The sequence below is a fragment of the Alosa pseudoharengus genome, unplaced genomic scaffold, assembly GCF_046254945.1.
Source record: "Alosa pseudoharengus isolate Yale_2024_CS ecotype anadromous, Long Island Sound unplaced genomic scaffold, YU_APseudo_1.1 YU_APseudo_1.1_scf_4, whole genome shotgun sequence".
Taxonomy (NCBI): Eukaryota; Metazoa; Chordata; class Actinopteri; order Clupeiformes; family Clupeidae; genus Alosa; species Alosa pseudoharengus.
In genome coordinates this window covers 36,000,324-36,019,650 of record NW_027468774.1, presented here as the reverse complement: position 1 = coordinate 36,019,650, position 19,327 = coordinate 36,000,324, and the positions used below count along the sequence as shown (strand labels likewise).

At 40.9% G+C, this 19,327-nt stretch overlaps 2 protein-coding genes across 3 annotated transcripts; one reads left to right on the top strand and one right to left on the bottom strand.

The window, feature by feature from the left end:
- Positions 1–108: 108 nt before the first annotated feature.
- On the top strand, positions 109–6,921 carry arpc1b (actin related protein 2/3 complex, subunit 1B). Its single transcript, XM_076266082.1, has 10 exons — positions 109–268; positions 911–997; positions 2,561–2,665; positions 3,458–3,680; positions 4,474–4,581; positions 4,807–5,013; positions 5,532–5,607; positions 5,708–5,901; positions 6,419–6,509; positions 6,617–6,921. Exons 2-10 carry the CDS (start codon positions 934–936, stop codon positions 6,653–6,655), a joined length of 1,107 nt encoding a protein of 368 aa, XP_076122197.1. The 5' UTR covers positions 109–268; positions 911–933; the 3' UTR covers positions 6,656–6,921.
- Positions 6,922–7,808: 887 nt separating this feature from the next.
- wipi2 (WD repeat domain, phosphoinositide interacting 2) lies at positions 7,809–18,499 on the bottom strand. Of its 2 annotated transcripts, none has more exons than XM_076266077.1 (12): positions 18,227–18,499; positions 16,853–16,935; positions 15,924–16,093; positions 15,379–15,490; positions 15,094–15,191; positions 14,924–15,016; positions 14,747–14,817; positions 14,439–14,546; positions 14,002–14,166; positions 13,759–13,866; positions 10,725–10,822; positions 7,809–9,984 (listed from the first exon to the last, which is right to left on the bottom strand). In XM_076266077.1, the coding sequence occupies exons 1-12, from the start codon at positions 18,298–18,300 to the stop codon at positions 9,872–9,874; spliced, it is 1,293 nt and encodes a 430-aa protein (XP_076122192.1). In that variant the 5' UTR covers positions 18,301–18,499; the 3' UTR covers positions 7,809–9,871. The 2 variants fall into 2 exon arrangements, with proteins under 2 accessions (XP_076122192.1, XP_076122193.1); XM_076266078.1 differs by having other exon boundaries at positions 15,379–15,475; positions 18,227–18,497.
- Positions 18,500–19,327: the final 828 nt, after the last annotated feature.

Sequence of the window (19,327 nt, the reverse complement as noted above, 5' to 3'; positions counted from 1 at the left end):
GGGGAGTTGAGGCCAAGGGCCCTCCTCGCCTGCAGACAAACGCCCACACAAGGAAGTGGTTATGTGTCTAGGGCAGGAAGAGGGAAGTGGACCGTTTTTTGAGAGAAACTAACGTCTAAGGAAATACCTTAGTTCATTCTGAGGCAAGCCAGCGTTTGTGTTGACTGCTCAGAGTCCACGAACTTGGGCTACTGGTTCACATCTTGACGACCCCCTGCTCCTGAGGGATTTGTTTCAACCCCCACCCTCTCTTTTTTCACTTACCAGGGTAAGTAGGATAACACATGTTTTTTGTTTATTTCAGCTTGAAAAGTAATTTTTAGGTGCGGAGAAGCGCAGGGTGCTGACCTCTAACTTTAGAGAACATGACATTTGTATTGGTCTAAAAAGTATTAAAGTTTATTGTTTCATTCAGATGATTTTAATATGACTTTTGAAAGGCCTGGTGACATTTTCTAAATTTAACTAATTTGATATTGCTGGTAACAAAAAAAGACAATCCTGCACTTTGTGGTGAAGCAAGTGGAACACTGAAAAGGTCTTACGTGTGTTTTATTTTTGAACTAGTATGCTTTGTCTGCCTTTACATTCCTTTCTGGTCTGGTTTCAATTTACCAAGAAACTGGATGTATATATAATCCATGTTTTTCTTCGGTCTTGCTACATCTAAACCAAAATGCAACATGGTCAGTGAGCAAATCAGAAAGACAAAAAGTGTAAAACATTTGGGTACAATGATAGTTTTATAACTTCTCTTTTTGAGAAACATTTGCGGAAGTTACTGCAGCAGCATGCAACACCACCTTTCAAACCTGTAGCATCCGTCACACGTGAGATCATCAGACACTGTGGTGGCACTTGCCCTGTAGAGCACCAACCTCATTAAACTCAACCTACATCTCGTTTGCAGCGTCTGACTTCTCTGTAGCACCAATGGCTTACCACAGCTTCCTGCTGGAACCAATCAGCTGTCATGCCTGGAACAAAGACTCGAGCCGTGAGTTTACTACTTCTGACTGCAGTTCACAACTCTATGTCCAGTATCAAAGAAGTCTTAAGATGATGGGTCTTGAAAGTGGGGACATGTTGAAGTCCCTTAAAGTAAGAAAAATATTAAAAGTAAAGTTACATTTGCATACTGTATGCTCATGCCTTCCAGAGATGAGCAGAAGTGATCTTTTTTTTTACTTCCCTTGTTTCAAGATGTCCTGTGAAGTGGGCATGTATCATATGTACAGTTAGGAAGTTAAATATAACTGTTGGCTAAAGGCCAGGTATCGCGAAGAATTTCCTCCATAGTCAAATAGACTAGGTCTTCAGTCTTCGAGTCTCTAGTTTCTGTGATTTTAAGGGAACTTGACACTTACTACAGAGAAACTCACAACAGGGCACATACTGTAGTATGTGAAATACGGTATCATGTTGCTTTAATCTAAGCTCCTCTGGTTCAGAGGTGAATCATGGTACAGAAAATGTTATAGGAAGAGGTCTGAGACATTTTAAATGAGTGTGCACAATTACACATTCATCTCGTTCTGAATCTAGCCCCCACTTCTTGGCTCCCGGTGACTTTCATGTCTTTGCTGACTTCCCGTCTGCTGAGTTGTGCATTTAACAGACTTTTGCAGATTCTTTTTTTTCTTGTTACATAAAGCCCCAGAAGTAGCAGCATACATGGAACATGTCTCTAGGTGTTCCCCCTCCACAATAACAGTTCCTCACCATTACCAAAATCACTCTAGCTCTGTGTACGCTGGTGCCCACCTCCCAGCCTCCTGAGAGGAAGGTTTGAGCCATGAGAAGGTAGACACTCGTTAGGTTAGAATCTACGCTCTGTCTGGAGGCTGAACGCTAAAGAATGTGAACACTGAGGCTCATTTGGATGATTAAAAGCAGAGGTTTGGGATCACACGGACATGGTAATTTGCTCTCTGACTCAAAACCACCACACTTGTGTGTGTGTGTGTGTGTGTGTGTGTGTGTGTGTGTGTGTGTGCGCGCACGCTTTTTTTTCTTCCCCCCTCTTCTTTTTCTCCGGCCTGATGAGAGAAGCAGTGATGACTAATTCTCCCCTGACTTCCTGTTTTACCCTGACTTACTGTTTTACCCTGACTTCCTGTTTTACCATGAATGGTGCTCTGTTGCTGATGTCGGATGTCTTGAACAGACCAGACTACAGAGTATAGGCGAGAGGCTCGGGCTTCTCTGGGCTGCTGGCAGGCCTTCCAGTGTGGCAGCAGCAGGAACAACAGAGGCCTTATTAGCCCACATCAGAGGATGACAAGAATAGCAATTATGAAACATTAAGGCCAGGGTAGTTATTCAGTGTGGCCATTTTCCTCTGGCAAATGTCTGATGGCTAATTTGTTGTCTTGTCTAGTGTGTAAATTTGCACAGGATGTTTTGCACGGCTGCAGTAGCCCTGCAGGATTAGGATCAAACATTCTCACGTCTTGGAAACTGGCTGGGTCTGAAATACAATGTCAGCTTCCTTTGTGTTTGTGATGACATGAATAAGAACACTGCCCCCCCCCCCCTTTTTTTTTTTTACTTTGTCAAGAGATTGCCTTGTGTCCAAACAACCATGAGGTTCATATCTACAAGAAGGCAGGCAACAGCTGGACCAAAATTCATGAACTGAAGGAGCACAATGGCCAAGTGACCGGTAAGGCCCTTGACAAATGTGTCTCTGCAAACAGTTAAGGTGGCCTAATTGTGTAATGTTTCAGTATATATTTCAATATGCATTTTATGAAATGTTCCTATGTGGCCTTCTGCTCAAAAACTATAATGGCATAATAAAATGAATAACATTATTTTTTGTCTGCTTCAAGCTCATTAATCATTCATGCAATCACTCACTCCATCAGTAGTCATACATCTCAACATTTTAAGTAGAACATTTATATTGAGTGACTATTGTAATTTGTTAGCTGAATTTGTAGCTAAAGGAAAACATTAGCCCTGAGTGTAGTTCTAATCTATTTATGCTTGTAACAACATTATTGATGTTGACAGTTGACATTGACAGTGCCATATTTGTATTCTCTTATCTAAATGAGACCATTGTAAATGTAGTAATATCAGGGTTCCCACTTTAAGTAAAGTGTAAAATTCCATGACTTTTCCCCGACAAAAACCCTGAATTTCCATGACAAATGAGAAGATTTCAAAGCAGCTGCATAGCGTTCAAGAATCTTTGCCTTTTTTTAAAGCGGAATATGAATAAATGGGCATTGAATAAACAAATTTGGGCTAACCATCATCACTCAAACAAGCAGTAAAGCTAATAACCAGATATACACCAATTATGTGTGGATATATATTTATATTAATGTGGCAAGTATATTCTAAACTGCTACAACAAAATTCCCTGATATTCCATGACTTTGGCCCAAACATGATACAATTCCCTAATCCTAATTCCTAATCTGATATCACCCTACGTTTCGCTCAGGGATTGACTGGGCCCCAGAGAGCAACCGTATCGTGACCTGTGGCACTGACCGTAACGCCTACGTGTGGACCTTGAAGGGGGACACCTGGAAGCCAACCCTGGTCATCTTGAGGATCAATCGCGCTGCCCGTTGTGTGAAGTGGTCCCCAAAGGAGAACAAGTTTGCCGTGGGCAGTGGTTCCCGCCTCATCTCCGTGTGTTACTTCGAGCAGGAAAATGACTGGTGAGTTGCCATCTTTTCTCCCATCCCTTTGCTGGAAATGGTTATCTAGATATATTTGAGTGAGCACAGTCTGAAACTGGTAGTCTGCTTATGGTGGGGTGTTTTGGATCATTTTAATGACAGATTTTGTCTGCTGCACAGCCAGTCAGTCTTCTCATTTTGTGTCCTTTAGCTGCTCCTGACATTTCTCTGCTAATACCAACGCAAAACACAAGATGGTGTTTAGTATTTATGGTACTCAAAACTCCTCTAAGCTATGTTCACATAAATCTATCTAAAAAGATTTCAAAAATAGCTCAACCATCTGTTCCTATGGTGTGGGCCATACTGGCCATCAATATATGATGACAACATATTGTGCTGTCATTAGTCCCATCAAATCTTCTCTCATGATACTGTGACAGACAAGATCTGCACAACAGCTTCATAATTTGGATAATGCATGCTGGTATGGTATTAAAATTCATATTTTGAAGGATGGTGAGCATTTGCGTATGTGAGGGCCCATATGGCATGCTGATGTGGGAACCGTAACAGGGGAATACTCACTGGCGTATTTATTCCTGAACCCCCTGCTGTTCTCATGCAGTTGGGCCAGAGCCACATAATCCTGTCGGCTTCAAAGACCTGAGTCACTGTCCACTGATGTCGGTCAAACATTGAAAAGCTGGCCTGCATGCCCCAGAATGTCTGTGTCCCACAATGATGCATGAAATGTATGCAGTTCCCATGGTGAATCGATGGAATGTCCCCAGTTTCCAGTGTGTAATCTTTGTGTGTGTGTGTGTTCTAGGTGGGTGTGCAAGCACATCAAGAAGCCCATTCGTTCCACTATCCTGTGCTTGGACTGGCACCCAAACAATGTTCTGCTGGCAGCTGGGTCATGTGACTTCAAGTGCAGGTGTGCATGAAAGTCAGGCTGCTGGGTTTTCTGTGTGGTGTTGCCAGTACTAAATGTCAATGGCCTATGGCCAAGTTGTTATTATGAGCTATTTTGTGTAGGACACTGCTTTAAGGTGTCCACAAAATGTTGCTTGAAAAAGTAGTGGCTTTTTGGAATATTTGAAGGGGTAATAGGAGACTAAGATAACTAATCTGAGGTCTTGTTTTGTTGTTCTTTTTCTAGAATTTTCTCTGCTTACATCAAGGAGGTGGAGGAGAAGCCTGCGCCTACTCCATGGGGCTCCAAAATGCCCTTTGGGGAGGTGATGTTTGAGTCCAGTGGCACCGCTGGTTGGGTCCACGGAGTGAGCTTCTCTAGCAGTGGAGGCCGGGTGGCCTGGGCCAGTCATGACAGCACAGTGGCCGTGGCCGAAGGGGGCAAGACCGCTGTGTGAGTACCGGTACTACTATTTGTGTTCACATTATATAGCAACCAAAACATGGGACGGGGGTCATCTTAAAAAAATGATATCCTTAGTACTGAATTAACCGGTAGAGCATGGGTTGAGGCAACACAGTGGTTGTAGGTTTAGCTGAAAGCAGACAAGCCTACAACGGACACATATGCACTTAAGTCATATTATGGTTACAAGTCTCTGTGAAATCACTAAATATAATTTAACTCCACTGTGGTTTTTAGTATTGCACGACCACTGGTGTGGTTTCTGAGTACATGTTTCTTTAGCTTTTGTTCATACGACACCATTTCATTTTCCACTCCTTCATTTTATGTGTAACAGTGAGTACAGGTATATTGCAGTGCAGGTATAAATATTTTACCTGAAGGTGTCCAAAAATGCTCCATTTATCTTTACCAGTGCTTGTTTTTCCTTCTGACACTAAGACACAGTGGTTAATATTATCTCTGTTGTGTGGGCACTTTGCTCATGCATTCTTTCACGGCAAAAGGATCGCTAGTCTGTCCTCTGAGACTCTGCCTCTACTATGTGTGACCTTCATCACAGAGAACAGCATCGTGGCAGCTGTGAGTACATTTCTCCTTCTGCTCAACAACAGGCTGGAAACAGAGACTGAGAACAAAGGCTCCAACGTGTTTTCCCCATGACGTGTGTATGTCTCTCCAGGGGCACGACTGCTACCCTGTGCTGTTTGCGTATGATGCTGGAAAAGGGGCCATCACCTTTGGCGGGAAGCTGGACGTGCCCAAGCAGAGCGTCCAGAAGGGCCTGAGTGCCAGGGAGCGTTTCCAGAACTTGGACAAGAAGGGCGCAGAGACCAAAGAGACTGGACTGAACTCGCTGCACAAGAACAGCATCAGGCAAGAGATGTACTTTGGAAGACATAACACTGGTGCTTCAACTTTTTGCATGACTTGTTTGCGGTGCAGTGGAAATTCAATGTCACAACTCCAAACATGTTTTAAAAATATAGATGCACCATTTTGATAATTGAATCATCTTGAATTAATTCAAATTTAATTGAGAAAATTTCACGTTACATAGATTATTTATTTAACTTCTCCGCCTGAACAGTTGTGACAGCCAGTCACAATCTCAAACAGGCCTCAAAACTTCTTTTAATCATAATATTTTCCAGGCCCTGAAGGGATGGCCTCTTGGTAGACTTGATCTCCCTCACCACTAAGGAAATTCTCTAATTGACTAAGAATGCTCTCTCTGTCTTTGATGCCAAGCATATCATGTGTCCTGCTCACAATGGCCTTTACTCTGTCCTCTTTATCCCATGCCTTGGTATGAGTCATCTCATGACCTGCAGCTAAAAACACTGGAATTGTGTATAACAGATCCTGACACTTTGTCCTCTTTCATCCGTAGCCAAATCTCCATTCTGGAAGGTGGGAAAGCCAAGTGTGCCAAATTCTGCACTACTGGAATGGATGGGGGAATGGCCATTTGGGATGTGAAGGTAACTGCTTATCATCGTATTGGTACTATCTAATTGTGTGCCACAAGTTTTTTTCACTTGTTCCCTCCAGGTTGTTGAAAAATAATGTCACCCACATTTTATTTCAGACTATTGAATCTGCAATGAAGGACCTGAAGATCCAGTAAATGTTGAGCAATTAACTGCACCATGGTACTCAATTTGCTTTTTATACAAATACTATATGAAGTAATAAAACAACTGTTTTTTTCTGCTGTCTTTTTTATCAACCAGTGCCAAATTGGCATGGCAAAGTTGTTATGCTTTCAAAAAATAAAGCAGTTACTTAACGCTGCTCGTCAGTTATATGCTGGTCATAAAATGCTTTCTGTTCAAGTCAAGATATGACTTAAATGTTCTTATCTGTTTGAAATGAATAAAAAATTTCACCTGATGTAACTTTCTTTGATGAAATAATTGACATTTTACCCAACAAACAAATATGTATAAGTAGTTAGTTTTGTTGCTTGTTTTTTGGAATCAAAATATAAAAAGATTAAAGGTATACTATAAAAGTTCAAGTATTAGAGCCGTGATATATTTATATTTTACTCTGCCATTGTAAATGGCCTACTTCTCGTGGTTTGTTCCACCTGTACACAATGAAAATGCTTTTTTTGCTGAGGTGAAGCGCCCTCCTACGTACTTCCGCTCAATTTTAATTTCCCTTCAGTATGTCGTCTGGGATTTCGGTATATTCATGGGATTTCTCAGGCCAAATTTTACCTGTCCAATCAGCGAACAGAGGTGGTGGCTGAGAACGATGCCGTTGAGGTTGTGCGCTAGTTTGAGCATGGCGTACGTCACGATCAAACGTTAGCGATTGGTTATGGCAGATCCAGAGTGGCTCTGGGCAGAGCCAATAGTTTTAAACTTCATCAGAGTACTTGCCTTCAAGAAGTTAACGCTTGGTAATGGAAAGTGGCCAGACTCTCTGTACATTATGAAATGTACGAGAGTATGGTAGGACCAGGCTAGGATTAACTAGGTCCAAAGACCTATATCTACTGAAGGTAATGTTTCACAATTGTCGCGAGATGTCTTCGGTGCGCTGTTCTTGAAGTTGCATGACTGGTTCTCTCGTTAGCGACTCACTACGTCTATGCTGTATGGCTTTGCTAGGTGAACGATTCCAAGTTTGTTTACCATCAAATCGGCTTCGTAAAGGTTATATTGAGATAAAAATCTTGCATAGTGTACCTTTTAAGGTAAAAATGTTGCATAGTGTACCTTTAAATCATTGTTAGGAATCATTGATGTCACTGTATGCACAGACATGAATTGGACTTTCAATTGATTATTTATTTGACCTTTATATGGAACAATTCACATTTTATACAAAAATCATTAGAAAAGAAATGATAGGGCCTTTGAGCAATAGAGTCCATTGGTTGTGGCGATAAGTTATTACATTAATCATGTTGCTATGTGGTCTGGCAACTTAAGACCAAGACAAGCTTAAGGATTTCTCATGCATATCAATAACATCTCAAAATCTAGGGTGTTTTGAAGGTGCTCCACTTCTTTCTTGGCCATCTTGATGGAAAATGTGTGTAACTGTATGGTACACACCCCAAACACAATTTCCTGTTCTGTCTAAAATTAGACCCCATCCAAACATTTTCATTACTTCTGCATTTGGAGGTAGGGCTCCTGGGGACTTTGCCCTTTAAAGAGAGACTCCCACTGCCCAGGAGACCCGAAGGCTCTCATTTGACCCGTTGTGGTTCTGGCTCCGACACTGCCTACGTGACCCAAGCCCATGTTTGTTTATTAACTGAGAGCGTGCAGTGATGTCCGTGGGAACCTGCCTGGAGCCTGTGCTAGTGTTCGGCCGGTTACCAACATCAGCCCTGCGGGTCTGGGAGAGGCAAGGGAGATGGACACAGGCACTGAAGGCCGGCCTTTTCTTCTGCTCCAGCTACTCTCTCGTCTCCCACGTTCCCGGAGCCTTTTAACGATCAATTTAAAGCATGGTGACTTCCAGGGAGATATATGACTGCTGGGTAAGATTCAAAGCCAGGCCTGTCCTTGTTGACCACTGACTATTGTTATCATTAAATGCCATCACTAGGATGTGGGACGTTTGAAGTAATTTATTCAGGGGGATGGGGAAACTAAAAATTCCCACTGGGAAAACAAAATAGTGACTAATGGCTGACATTCCATCACATCTGCTGGAGTACCAGCTCCTCCTTAAAAATTAATGGAAAATCAACCATATTCAAGTTCCCATCAGGTCCTCGTAAAAACTCAAGCAATAAAACCATAACAATGAAAACGGTCTGGGCACAGTGTGGGGGACATTAGGACTAAAACAAGGGAATTATCACACCGACGTGTCGCACTTCATTAATGTTTGAATGGAGAAGTGAGCTTCATCAACAGTACAAAAAAAGAACAAACAAAAAGAAAATCAGACTGAGCACTTCTTTTCTGTCATTTTGCTTTGAGCGTTAAGTAATTTGTCATTTGGATTAAGATCAGTAGTTGCTGACTTCACAGAAGGGAGAGAGGAAAAACAGTTATCCGAAAATACTGTTTACATTAGGCCATTGGGTTCAGCGCTGGTCATGCTAAGTCAGGCTGTCAGTGTTCTGTAGCGGCGCGTCACAATTGTGCCTTGCTCAGGTAGACAATAATATTTACAAGCTCTGTGCAGAAGATGTATTCAGTCACACACACAAACACACAAGAAATTCCTCTCTGAAACAACAGGGACACTGTACACATTCCGATGTGGACAGGCAGAGAAGTCAAACTCACCGTTTTCAGTTCGATAATTTCTATTGTTGTCTTTCTTTCTTTTAAAAAAGGAGAAAATCACATTTAATTTCTGACAAGGCTTGAGAGACAAGAGTCCACCATACAGATCAGAACCATCGACATGAGAGCAAAGTTTTTGTTTGTTTTCTAAAACATCCTACACTTGGCACATGTACATGCAAAGCTAAGGGAGCAACACCTGCAGCTTGTCATTTCTTTTTTTGTTTTTGCTCATTTCGATCGATGATTAAATGTATAGATCTGGCCTTTGAAATTCTACCAGATGATCGTTTTTTTTGCATGTTTGTTTTCAAAAAGCCACAAGGGAGAAAACACATCTATATGTAACAATAGACAGAATAAGGCTACAGCTAGGCCTGCTTTTTAAAAATGCCCTTTCTGTTTAATCCCTCCGACTTCCATCCACCATGTCACATACGCCTTAGCAGCACCCAAGGAGGAGACCTCCCACTTACCCCCTCCCGAAACCCCCCCTCCCCAAATGTCTCTCAGTTGGTGTGGCCCTCTCTTTCTCCGCTTTCTCGCTCTCACCCTCCTCCATTTCATTCGTTTTTTGTTCAGTCTGTTTCCAGGATCAAGGGAGGCTGCTCGTTCTCCTCGTCCAGATGCAGGGTGTTCATGTCGTCCTCCACTCCGGCTCCGCCTACTGCCCCCTGGTCCTCAGAGTAACCTGGCCAAGTTGGAGGAGAGCTTAAGGTGTTTGCACATTCACTGCCCAGACAAACACCAACAAACTCCAACCAACATCAACAGTTGGATCAGTGGGCAATGCACCGTCAGTCTGTGTCTGCGGGGGTTTGTTCAATGGAGATGTTCAAGTTGTCTTGTCAATTACTGTTTGTGCGGTGTGGGGCTGAAAGTTGGTTTTCTGACCATTCTAAAGACTGCAACCAACAACTGCCAACTTTAGAGCTTAAGTCCAGCATGACTTAACACAGGACTAGGAAGTAACTACATTTAGAAACTGAATGTCATGGCTTATAATACATTGCATAGTGATTAGTTGATCAGAGTTGAAGTTGTTGTAGTTACGTTATGTAGAACTACAGTGTTAATACAGGACAACTCCAGTAAGTAAAAATGCTTTAAATCGTACTTCACTGTACTGAAACAGCTTTGTTCAAAAAAGCATGGCATCCCTTCCTAGCATGGAGGACAACTGACATGCAGACATGCAGTCCTCCTCACCTTGACTAACCTTCGACAGCATTCAGCTGAAGCCCAATCAAAACAATTTTGGCAGTTAACATTTAAACTGAATCCGTTTTTTTTCTTTCTCACTAGCACTGCAGATAGAAAGGTCAAAGCAATTAAATATCACAAGCACACCACCTTCATGTCTGTATACAACACAGATGTAAAAGAACATATCTGCGTGTGTCTACTGAGGGCTTTGAATGGTGAGCCTACCTTTGGCTACAGCAGCACTGTAGGTCTGTGGCACGAGTGGACGGTCATGTGCTGTCTGTTCTAGGATTTCATTGGCTGGTTCAGCGCTGCCATCCAATCTGAGTGAGGTGATAAAAATAGTTATGGTTATGGTTATGGTTATGGAATTTGGCCGATGCTTTTGTCCGAAGCGACAAATTAAATTGAAGGGACTGCCGTTGCATAGACAAACGTCACTGGTCATGTTTTTATTTTATTTTGTGATGTTTTGAGCTGTGTGGCTCTTCCTCTTCACAAATAAAATAAAACACTGTTAATGGGAGCTATCTGGTATGTGGATCATCTCGTTTGGATACTGATGTGCTGTAGAACCAGTAGAACCATGAAGCCGTGAAACTAGTTATAAGCGATGCAAAAGGCAAAGTAATTTAACAAGGAACCGTTTCTGAATGACAAAGTTAACTGTTATGCTCCAGTTTGCAAATTTGGATTTTTATTTGGACGTCAATCTCAAATACAATGGCAGAACGTACAACCCCAAAACAGAAAAAGTTGGGACATTGTGTAAAATGCAAATAAAAACAGAATGTCACAATATACAAGTCTCATAAACCTATATTTAGCAGCAAAAAAGACATAGATAACATATCAAATGTTGAAAATTAAATGTTGGACTCTTTCATGGAAAGTACATGTTAATTTTGAAATTGAGGCCAGCAACATGTTTCAAAAAAAGTTGGGACGGGAGCATGTTTACCACTGTACTGCTTCACCTCTTCATTTAACACAATTCTGTAAATGTTTAGGAACTGAGGAGACCATTTGCTACAGTTCTGAGAATGAAATGTTGTCCCATTACTCCCCGATATAGGATTTCAGTTGCTCAACAGTATGGGTTATTCTTAGTAATGCTTTTCATTCCATTATGCACCTAATTTGACAAATCTGGACTGCAGACAGGCCATCGTAGTACCTGGACTCTTCCTCTATGGATAAATACTATTTAAATATGTGCAGAATTCATTTTGGCATTGTTTTCCTGAAATATTCAAGGTCATCCCTGAAAAAGCCATTACCTTGATGGCAGTATATGTTGCTCAAAACCTGTATACATTATTCAGAATTGATTGTGCTTTGCCAAATGGTCAAGATGCTCATGCTGTAGGCACTAATGCTCCTCCACACCGTCATAGATGTTGGGTTTCGAACTGAGCGCTAAAACAAGTTGGATAGGTTGAATACTTGGATAGGCCCTCTCCTCTTTAGCCCAGATGAGTCCATCATTTCCAAAAAGAATGGCAGACTTTGATTGGTCTAACCACAGGACCTTTTTCCACGTTACAAGCTCAGGCCCAGATAAGAGGGTGGTATTTTCTGTATCATGTCTCAATACAATTTTTGCTGTTACAATTTTGACTGAATTGAGTATCAAACTGTGCACATAGACTATGGTTATCAGAGGTTTTCCTGAGCCCATACAATGACAGGTCTGGAAACACATCTGGTGTTGATGCAGTGCCATCTGAGGTCCAAAAGACCACGGCCATCCAATTTGTTTTTTAGCTATTTCCCTTGTTTGCAAAGATTTCTCTGGATTCTCTGAATGTTTTAATAATATTATGTCCTGTAGATGTTGAACTCCCTAAATATGTCACAATTTCATGTGAAGAAGCATTAAAATGACATTGTTTCATCATTTGTGCACACAGGTTTAATACTCCTACTTCTTTACTTCTAAGAGACCCTGCCTCTTTGGGCTGCTCTTTTTCATACCCAATTGTGTTGCCACCAGTGTTGTAGTACTCGAGTCCGAACAGCAAAATTGTGAATTTGAAATTGTGTAGGCTATTTAACAGCCAGAATTTTTTTTTAAATGCCCAGGGGAGGCCCTTTTATGATCCAAATTACCTCTTACAAAATAGGCCTACTCCAACGTCCATCTAGCTCTTGTGAAATATGAACTTCTACAACACTGCCTATACAATTGTCAGCAGTCAGTAACAGCATAATGTGACTTAATGGCCTGTATGATTGGGATGTGGATTGCTCATTTATTATGAGTAGGCCTATAGGCTATGGTATGGCTATGGTATTGTATTCTCTCCGATATAATAAATACAACACATTGGGTTTGGCAAGAAATTTGGCAATACTACTTTCACACAAGTGATGGCACCCCTGCTTGGAGACAGAAGATTGTCCGTTTTGCTTTTGCTTTTAAGGATTTCATCTGCAATGGGAAAAAATGGAACTACATGTAGGCTATGCTTACTTTAGTGCTGGACTTGGACTCGACTTGATCAATAGGGACTCGACTCGGACTCGACGTGGATCAATAGTGACTCGACTCGGACTTGACTCGGATGAGTAGTGGACTCGACTCGGACTTGACTTAGAATTTTTTTTTAATGACTTGGACTTGACTCGGACTTGAACACTGGGGACTCGAACCTGGACTCGGATTCGAGGCATAGTGACTTGACTACAACACTGGTTGCCACTTACCCTAATTAGTTGTGAAACATTCCTCCTTTTGTTTTCTTTATCATTACACAACTTTTCCAGCATTTTGTTACCCCCGTCCCAACTTTTTTTGAAACATGTTGCTGGTATCAAATTCAAAATGAACATATATTTTCCATGAAATAGTCAAATTTGCCATTTTCAATATTTGATATGTTGTCTGTGTCCTTTTTACAACCAAATTATGGGTTTAAGAGATTTGCAGATTATTACATTTTATTTTTATTCACATTTTACACAACGTCCCAACTTTTTCTGTTTTGGGGTTGTAAATGATGCACAGGTGTGCCCTTAAGCAAGAATTGCTAATATATTCACTTGATAAATGCATGGACATAGGCTGATGTTAAATGACAATGCTATTTATAAGGTTTTAATGATGTTTTGACAAGGATTTCCCCCTCATGCCCTATTGCACTGGACCCCCTATAAGAAGACCACCTGGAAAGTGGCCCGTAACAAATCGAGTTTGAGACCCCTGCCTTAAAAGCACAGTAATTATGTTCATGAGAAGCTTGTATATAAGCCTTACTTGTGCTGCTTCATTAGTGTGCATTCTCCACCCTCCTGTGGATCCAGGTTGTACAAGTATAGGTACCCATCTGCCGCTGCCACCAGAAGACGTGGAATCTTTTGGATTCTGTGGTAAGCATTCCATACATAAGACCGGGTCTCCAAAACACTTCACATCCCCACCCCCATAAAGCTAAACAGGAAAAACAGGACAATTATATTCTTTATTGGTGGCTCTGAGTTCAAATTAGAGACCGCTTACGTGGCAAGGGCGCAAATGTTCTTGTGTCCGGAAAATGGCAGTCTAACAGTAGCAAATGCTCGGCCTTGGGTGAACATCTCCGTCACCTGAGCTGGCAGGTATGTGGTGGATGCCATAAGTACCTTACCAAAGTACCCCGTCCAAGTAGTAGGCTCTTCCTGTGGTCTGATGAAGAAATAAAAGAAAATAAACAGACTTAAATATAAACATACTCCAAACATAAAAATGCATCTTTAGCATGTTTTTGTAGAAAGATGGGCTCATCAGAGCACAGCAGAGACTTTCCATCTACAGAAACAGGAAGCTAGCGCTAACTTGCCACATCTGGCTTTGTGTTATGTTTAGGACATACAGAGGACGTGAAAAGTTATTTATGCGAGTCGCTCTGATTTAAGCTGGCCAAACATTCCACATGGTAGAGACCCAAACCCACTTACTTCTCTCTCTGAGTCTCCAGCTTGAAGATGTGAACCGTCTCAGTGTTGCTGGAGGCAGACAGATAGAGTCCCTCCATGCTGAAGGCCAACGAGCAGATGCTCACACATCTGTTAGACAAGAGAAGCTGTTTTACTGTGCTTGTAAAGAATACCGCTAATATTCACAGACGATGACATGGCTCACTGACATAATTCTAATGAGAGGAGCCCTTTCACCGGGCTTGTAAGGAATATTTCTAATATTCACAGGTGATGACACCGCTCACTAATATGCCCTTCCATAGGGTGCTTCAGCCATGCCAACACACCTCTTCACTCCTCTTCGAAACTCAAAGAGCTTCTGCCCTTCTGGAATGGAAAACACCCGAATGACAGTTCCCTGACAAAACACAAAACACAACAACCAGAGTTTAAGGAGGACCATTTACTTATCAGAATTTAATTAATCTTATGCAACCCACAAATACTACACTACACTAAAATACCTTCTCTGAGGCAGTGGCAAGCTTTGTGCCACTGGCATCGAAGGCCAAAGCAGCAAGTGGACTATCATGAGCGGGGATCATGTTAGCTGCCCTCTGAAAAGACAAACCAGCTTAGTTCCACGTCCTTAAAAACACAGGTGTATTCCAAAAATAGTGAACTGAGATCTTACCAGGTTGATTGTGTCAAAGACTTGAACCTCTCCTATTGTTGCACTTCCAGGATAGGCCAAATAGCAGTTATCATTACTGATGGAAAGTGCACACAACCCTGCGAGGAAAATAAAACATATTAGACCTGGATAAGTTGTCTACATTAAAAAGGTACCAATTTCACACACTCTGACAAATTATCAGTAATATAACTACAAGATAACACACAAAGTTAGGATGATCTGATGCACAGCCCCTTCAAATGTACATCACAATGTATAAGGTTTTAATGAGAGTAGTATTACCTGATGGGTTTGGGGGAGTTTCTCGAATAGTATGCAGTACTTTCATATCCCTGATATTGTGGATATAAAGTGATTCTTCCAGGCATACTATCAATCTCTGAAAAAGAGAAGTCTTGATAATAAAGTATGAATGAAAGCAGATAAATGAAATTAAACATGAAGGCAGAGTAATTCACTTCCTGTGAATATACAAACTGCTATTATCTACTTGTGTCGTTTGATACTGAACAAAAGCAGTCACATTAGCTGTTGGTGAAAGGGTGCTTTGTGCCCCAGATCCAGAAAAAGGAGATTTTTCTCAAACTGCAAGACGGCCTATACTTTTGTAAAGACCACAGCAAATGAAACATCATAACCCTCATATCTATGTAAGCTAAAATATATTGTACATAACTACTGTTAACAAGTTACAAAGTTAAAATCGGTGAAAAATCATTAACTTTTACTCTTTTTAAGGGAAATTGGTTAAATCTCTAGAAGATTATACAGTATTTTCTATATTGTATTATGCTAAATAGAAAATGCACATAAAACATTTATTTTACCTGTCTATTTAGTTTCACTGCCAATATAGTGTTAGAGTAGCTGTAGTTACAAATCTCAGTCCCTTTCTTGAAGTGGCACACTTTCAACTTTCTGGGTGCTTTAAGGCTAACAATAGCAACAAGGCTGCTGGAAAACAGCCTTTCCACAATGCACACATCTTCTGTGTCAGCTGTGGAAGCAAAGAAGAAAACAGCTTACGCAACGTGTTGAAAATGTAATGACAGATTTATGCTGTCCATAATACGTCTGTGAAAATTTACTAGGATTTATCTTCCCATTGAATAGCCTATTGCAACCACAAAATAACCTTGACATCATCCTGTCCAGGTTGCTTTCATCACCGAGTGACATAAAAAGCCATGATCCCAAAATTATATCACTGACAATGCATCCAATTGTAAGTTTTCAAGACACACAAAAGACCTGACATTAAGTCAGACAGAAAGTGAAAGACGGATCTGAGGTATGCTGAAACCTTAAAATAACCCGAGTCTCTCAGAAAAGGAAGTTGAATCTTAACGTCTGGACACTTCTCGTACTCTGTTCCTGCAGTAGGCCAATGTTGCAACAGAACATGTTTTTCCCCCTTCTTCCACCATTTTTGGGAGGTGTCTCTCAAGATGGTACAGACAACTCTAATGCCTTATTGGCTACACAAACAATGTGTTGAGTAAAATGACAGCATATACCGGTATGTGATACAAATAGATAACTATGACACATGTCCATTGTTTTAATTAAATTAAATTATTTGCCCTTGTATTGTTTACAAATGTTTGTTCAAAGGGAATTCTAACAGGATTAGATACATTATATGGTATCCTACAGTTTACTTATAGTGAAACATTAACTAAATAGCATTTATAAATTGTGGCCCCTCTTGCAAATCAGAAACAATTAATGTGTGCTTGGAAATTATGTTACTTACTACATTCATAAATCTGTTCCAATTTGTCTACTGAGGACAATGAAAAAAACTTGTAGCCAGATTTTGTACCAACAGCCAAGGACCTGTAGTGTTGAGACAGGAACAATATTATATATTGAAATGACGTTATATACCTGTAATGCTATGCACAGTAACGTTATGCAACATTAAAAAAAAAACACACACACATTTAAGTTTCACTGGCTACAGGCTAACTCTACCAAGGTGTGAACTCGCTAACTGTTACCTAGTGACATCATACCGTTTTAATTTTGTTCACCGTTTGTAAATAACCTGCAAAAGTTACAACGTGTAACGTTGGTTGTCCAAATTAACATTCAGCAAACGACTTACTGCTAACGTTTATTAAATCATTACATTAAAAACATTAAAGTTACGTTAGAGTTAATGGGAGTTATCTGGTGTCAATGTTAGCTAACGTTAAGGTTAGTGCATGTACATGAGCTTAACAGACATTTACCAAGCAAGAAACAGTAGGTTAACTGCCAACAGTAAATTGCCAATTGTGCTCTACATCACAGACAACAAGAAAACATAAATGTGTAGATGTCTGACTTTCTTGTAACTCCTCTAATTTTTCATAAGCTAACGTTAATGTTATCACACCTAACGTTACGATGGCTAGCCAGCTAATGGACGTGTTAAGAGCTACTAGGGGTAGAAGCTAGCTAATGAGCTACCAAGAGCCACGGTTTTATTTAATGGACTTTTGTTTTTGTTGTTATGTGTTTAAGTGATGACCGCGTTAACTGGAAGAGATTGAGTGATGAATATCAGTTAACCTCATAATACTCGATGAGAAAAGCTGCCAAGACTGACGCGGACATGTTTTGAAACAATGATACTTGCTTACACAGATGCCAAACATTACCCAAGACAGCTAATGTTAGCCAAGGCTTCTAGCTACTAGCTAGCGGTTAGGTTTCGCATTAACGTCAACGTTCTACTAATAAGACCAATGCGTTAACAGGGTAGCAGTGCTAATTCAATTATAATCGACGTATACTACTGATGTCTGTATGTGAAATGTGTATTTGCTATTCGCATGGTAATATAGCTCTAACAACCTGCCAAAACAAAAATGACAAAACTGCTAGCCATCACAGCTGTCCCCACATAGCCAGTTAGCCAGACTATCTGGCTAAGCTAGTTATCAGGCTAGACGTCTTGCGATCTTTCTTATGTGCTTAGCATTTCAAGGGCCTTTAAGGGGTTCAACCACCTTTCTGTCTTGAACAACGTCAATGAACACATATGACAGATGAAAGGGTGTTACAAGACAACATATTCATGATTAGTCTGTGGGCCGCAACATCACCGATCTTAAAAAACACTGTCCCTGTTTCGCCTTACGTGTTGTCCTGGTTAAAGTTGGCGAAGAGAAGCTGGCTGCAGCCGGCCTCCCCGCTCTGACTCGCCAGGTTCATGGGCTCAGCACCATTTACAAGTAACAGCTGAAGTAGAAATAGCCGTAAAGACAACTGAGTGATACTGTCTTAGTTAATCTGAATTCTTCACTGATCCATGCGTTCCTCCCTTATTCCCGTTATTGTTGTTGTTTTTCACTGACTGTTGCTGTTCATCCCACGTACGCAAGCGCAACACAGCAACGTGCCTCGAGTCTATAACATTTAAAGGGAACACGACGTCCTCAGAGCCTCTGGACGCCCAATGCTGTTTTTTACCCACCCTCACTCTGAGCCCACAACTTTTAATAGGCTACAAACATTTTGCAATGCATGAAAGCCTACTTTTCTACATCCGACCTGTTAGGTTATTGCATGAATTGCTGGACTAATATTAATTAACATGACATGTTCTACCCATAAATTACACCCTAAATTCTTATCAGCAACACACAGATAATGGCAAATGTTGGTTGCTGTGTTGGAGGTGTGTGCCTGCAAAGCCTGACATTATTTTGTTAAAACAATATGAGTATTTGCATAATTTCATTCATCCCTGGACAACTGATAATTTAATGGTGGCAAACAATCTAAAAATAATGTTAGTTTATGGCACCACTTAGGAAGTAGCCTATAGCAAGTGGAAGTCTTTCTCATTTTGGTGTTCAAGTAGTCCTATCTATAGGCCTATAGCCCTATCTGTTTGCAGTGAGTGACATGAATGGATAACAATGTTTTGAAGATAGGTGTAGGCCTACTAGTTGGCACATTAAACGAAAGGACTTGTCAGGTTTACAGCCCACATTTTCAAAAATGGTTAATACCTTTTAACATTTTCTCCACCTCCAATAATGCTGCGGCCAGCAGGGGGCTTAGCATCCCATGCTTTTACGATCGTTGATTGTAAAAATGTTTTAAAACGCCTTGTGTTTAAATTCAGTATTCTATATTAGGCTATCAGTGCATCACACGTCATAATAGCCTAGACCACAAAATACATGAGCCAGTTTTTATATTTCTGTAGAGGTTCGGTTGATGTAGGCTACGA

Excerpts from the sequence above, each read along its gene's own strand:
- arpc1b (XM_076266082.1), top strand. The coding sequence starts at position 934 with ATGGCTTACCACAGCTTCCTGCTGGAACCAATCAGCTGTCATGCCTGG. Across the intron at positions 3,681-4,473 it reads TTCGAGCAGGAAAATGACTG|GTGGGTGTGCAAGCACATCA; the intron begins GTGAGTTGCCAT and ends TGTGTGTTCTAG. Across the intron at positions 4,582-4,806 it reads TCATGTGACTTCAAGTGCAG|AATTTTCTCTGCTTACATCA; the intron begins GTGTGCATGAAA and ends TTCTTTTTCTAG.
- wipi2 (XM_076266077.1), bottom strand. The coding sequence starts at position 18,300 with ATGAACCTGGCGAGTCAGAGCGGGGAGGCCGGCTGCAGCCAGCTTCTC. Across the intron at positions 16,094-16,852 it reads GGAACAGATTTATGAATGTA|CTGACACAGAAGATGTGTGC; the intron begins GTAAGTAACATA and ends TTGCTTCCACAG. Across the intron at positions 15,491-15,923 it reads CAGTGAAACTAAATAGACAG|ACTTCTCTTTTTCAGAGATT; the intron begins GTAAAATAAATG and ends TTTATTATCAAG.